The sequence below is a fragment of the Crocuta crocuta genome, unplaced genomic scaffold (genome assembly GCF_008692635.1).
Source record: "Crocuta crocuta isolate KB4526 unplaced genomic scaffold, BGI_CrCroc_1.0 scaffold35, whole genome shotgun sequence".
NCBI lineage: Eukaryota > Metazoa > Chordata > Mammalia > Carnivora > Hyaenidae > Crocuta > Crocuta crocuta.
The window spans coordinates 7684899-7687575 of NW_027530625.1; the positions used below are offsets into that span (position 1 = coordinate 7684899).

General features: G+C 61.6%; 1 protein-coding gene across 1 annotated transcript in view; it reads left to right on the forward strand.

Annotated features, from left to right (window-relative positions):
- The first annotated feature begins 975 nt into the window (after positions 1-975).
- Positions 976-2677, forward strand: part of PRRT1B (proline rich transmembrane protein 1B) — a 3795-nt gene continuing 2093 nt past the window's right edge. The window contains exon 1 of the mRNA XM_077768474.1: positions 976-1122. Coding sequence (XP_077624600.1) covers positions 976-1122 — 147 coding nt within the window. The remainder of the gene's footprint in view (positions 1123-2677) is intronic.

The following is a 2677-nucleotide window of genomic DNA, read 5'->3' on the forward strand; positions in this document are numbered from 1 at the left end:
CTCGCACCCACGAACCGCGAGATCATGACCTGAGCGAAAGTCGGACGCTTAACCGACTAAGCCACCCAGGCGCCCCTACATTTATTTAATTTTGAGAGACAGAGAGCATGAGCAGGGGAGGGGCAGAGAAGGAGACACAGAATCCGAAGCAGGCTCCAGGCTCTGAGCAAACATTCAGCACAGAGCCTGATTCGGGTCTCGAACTCACGTACTGTGAGATCATGACCTGAGCTGAAGTCGGATGCTTAACTGACTGAGCCCCCCAGACGCCCCTAGACTTAAATTAAAAAAAATTTTTTTTAAGTTTATTTATTTTGAGAGACAGGACGACAGGAGAAGGGCAGAGAGAGAAGGGGAGAGAGAGAATCCCAAACAGACTCTGCACCGTGAGTGCGGAGCCCAGTGTGGGGCTCGAACTCACAAACTGTGAGACCACGACCTGAGCTGAAGTCGGACGATTGACTGAGCCACCCAGTCACCCCTATATTTCTTTAAGTAAACTGTGTGCCCAACACGGGGCTCAAACTCATGACTCGGAGATCAAGAGTCGCATGTGCCACCTACTGAGCCCACCAGGCGCCCCTGTTTTACCACGGAATTTTATTTACATTTTTAAAAGACATTGGTTGAGAGAGAGCGCATGAGTCAGCACAGGGGAGAAGCAGAGAGAGAGAATCCCAAGCAGGCTCCGCACCACCAGCACAGAGCCCGATGCGGGGCTCAGGCTCCTGAACCGCTGAGAGATCATGACCTGGGCGACAATCGAGTCAGATACTCAGCCGACTGAACCACCCAGGACCCCCTCCTCGCCGTTTTTTAAGTGCACAGTCCAGGGGCATCACACTGTTGTGCGGCTCTTACTACCGTCTGTTCCCTGAACGTTTCCGTCCCCCCCGAGTGCACTCCCCGGTGTTACACGGGCTCCCCGGCCCTGGTAACCTGGAGAGAGAGGCTTGCAAAGCCCCTGTTTGGAAGATGTTTGTCAGCGTTCTGTTGGCAAAGCACGACACGGGCCGCGTCCAGATTCGAGGAGTGCGGAACTCGCGGGTCAGCACGGGCGAGGGTGTGGACGCATCGACCCCACCGCGGGCCTGGGAGCGAGACCCTGGCCGCTGGGAGTGGGTGGGTGGGGAATTCTCGGGGGCGCAGCTGTCCCTGCTGTGGGGCACCTCCTCTCTAGGACCCCTGGCCTCTGACTCTGCCCACCAGTGCCAGGGCGCCTGGGAGGGGAGAAGGGGGTAGCGAATGGGAGGGGGGATCTCCGCATCTCAGGAACGCTCCTCCCACCTACCCCCTCCCTGAGCTGTTGGGGCTACAGCTGGTTTACTTATCTCTCTGCCTCCTGTGACCTTTTTTTTCTTTTTTAAGTTTTATTTTTGAGAGAAAGAGCATGAGTGGGGGACGGGGGAGGGGCAGAGAGAGGGAGACAAGAATCCAAAGCAGGCTCCAGGCTCCGCGCTGTTGGCACAGAGCCCGACGCGGGACTTGAACCCACGAACTGTGAGATCATGACCTGAGCCGAAGTCAGACGCTTAACCCACTGAGCCACCCAGGCGCCCCCGTGGGGCCTTGAACGCCCACCCAGGTCCCTCTTGCAGGCCCTCCCTCCAGAAGGTCCTTGGCCCGGTCCCTGAGGAGCTGCAGGGAACCTTCAGGACTTGTAGAACCTGCTTGGGGGCATCTGGAGTGAGAACCTAAGAAATAACAGCCCGTTGCTTTACCAGCACAAATGGGTTTATTCGGGAATAGCAGAGAATTGCAGCTTGGGACACGCGAGCCGGGGCAAAGCCACGGGCAAATGTGACAAAGAAAAGGGGGTTCTCTTATGAGGAGGACGCCAGGAGGGGCTGTCCTGACCCGGACACGGGCGGGAGTTCTGGGCGAGGGCGCCTTCTCCCTGCGAGTGGCTGGGGTGGTGGCTCTCTCGCAGCGGGGGCAGCGGCCGTCCTTCCCCGCTGGGGCTGTGGTCACGCCGCCTCCTGTCGGGAGGCCTCTGCTGGGCTGTGTCACTGACACTCGGGACACGCGAGTGTCCCATCTGGCCTCCTGACTCCATTTTAGTGGCGCCCCTGCTCCGTGGGTCTCCACAGGCGTCTCCGGGTGGCCGCTGGGGGCCTCTGTGCTCTCGCTTCCCGATGCTGGTGGCCTGCCCCCGCCCCGCCCCCATTCCGTGCAGTCTGTGCCCCAGATGGCATTTGGCCCCTGGGGCCCCCTGGCTCTTTGGAGTCCGGCCTCAGCCGGGGCTGCAGCCCTCGGGCGCCCGTCTTCCCTGCCTCACGAGCCGGGCCTCTGGCTCGGCCACCCTGGCAGATGTTACTGCCCCGCCTGCCAGGGACAGGGCAGTGGGGGCAGGACCCAGCGGCAGCCCTGGGGACCGGGGCCAGGCGGGCAGGGGCCAGGCCTGTGTCCCATCCCAGCCTGGTGCTGCGCGGGCGGGTGACGCCGGGAGCCCTTCCGCCCGCACCTCTGTTTTCTCATCTCACCCTTCCCCTCCCGCTAGATTCTTCCAGCGCCGGGCCCCGCGGGGAGCGGCCGGAGTGCGGGGCGCGTGCGCCGTCGGGACTGGCAGCGACGCTGTGACTTTGTCCCCTGGAGGGGCTGTGACTGGCAGCTCCCGGGGAGGAGTCCCACTGCTCACAGCACGTTTCTTCCCAGGAGCGGACGCAGGAGGGGGCTG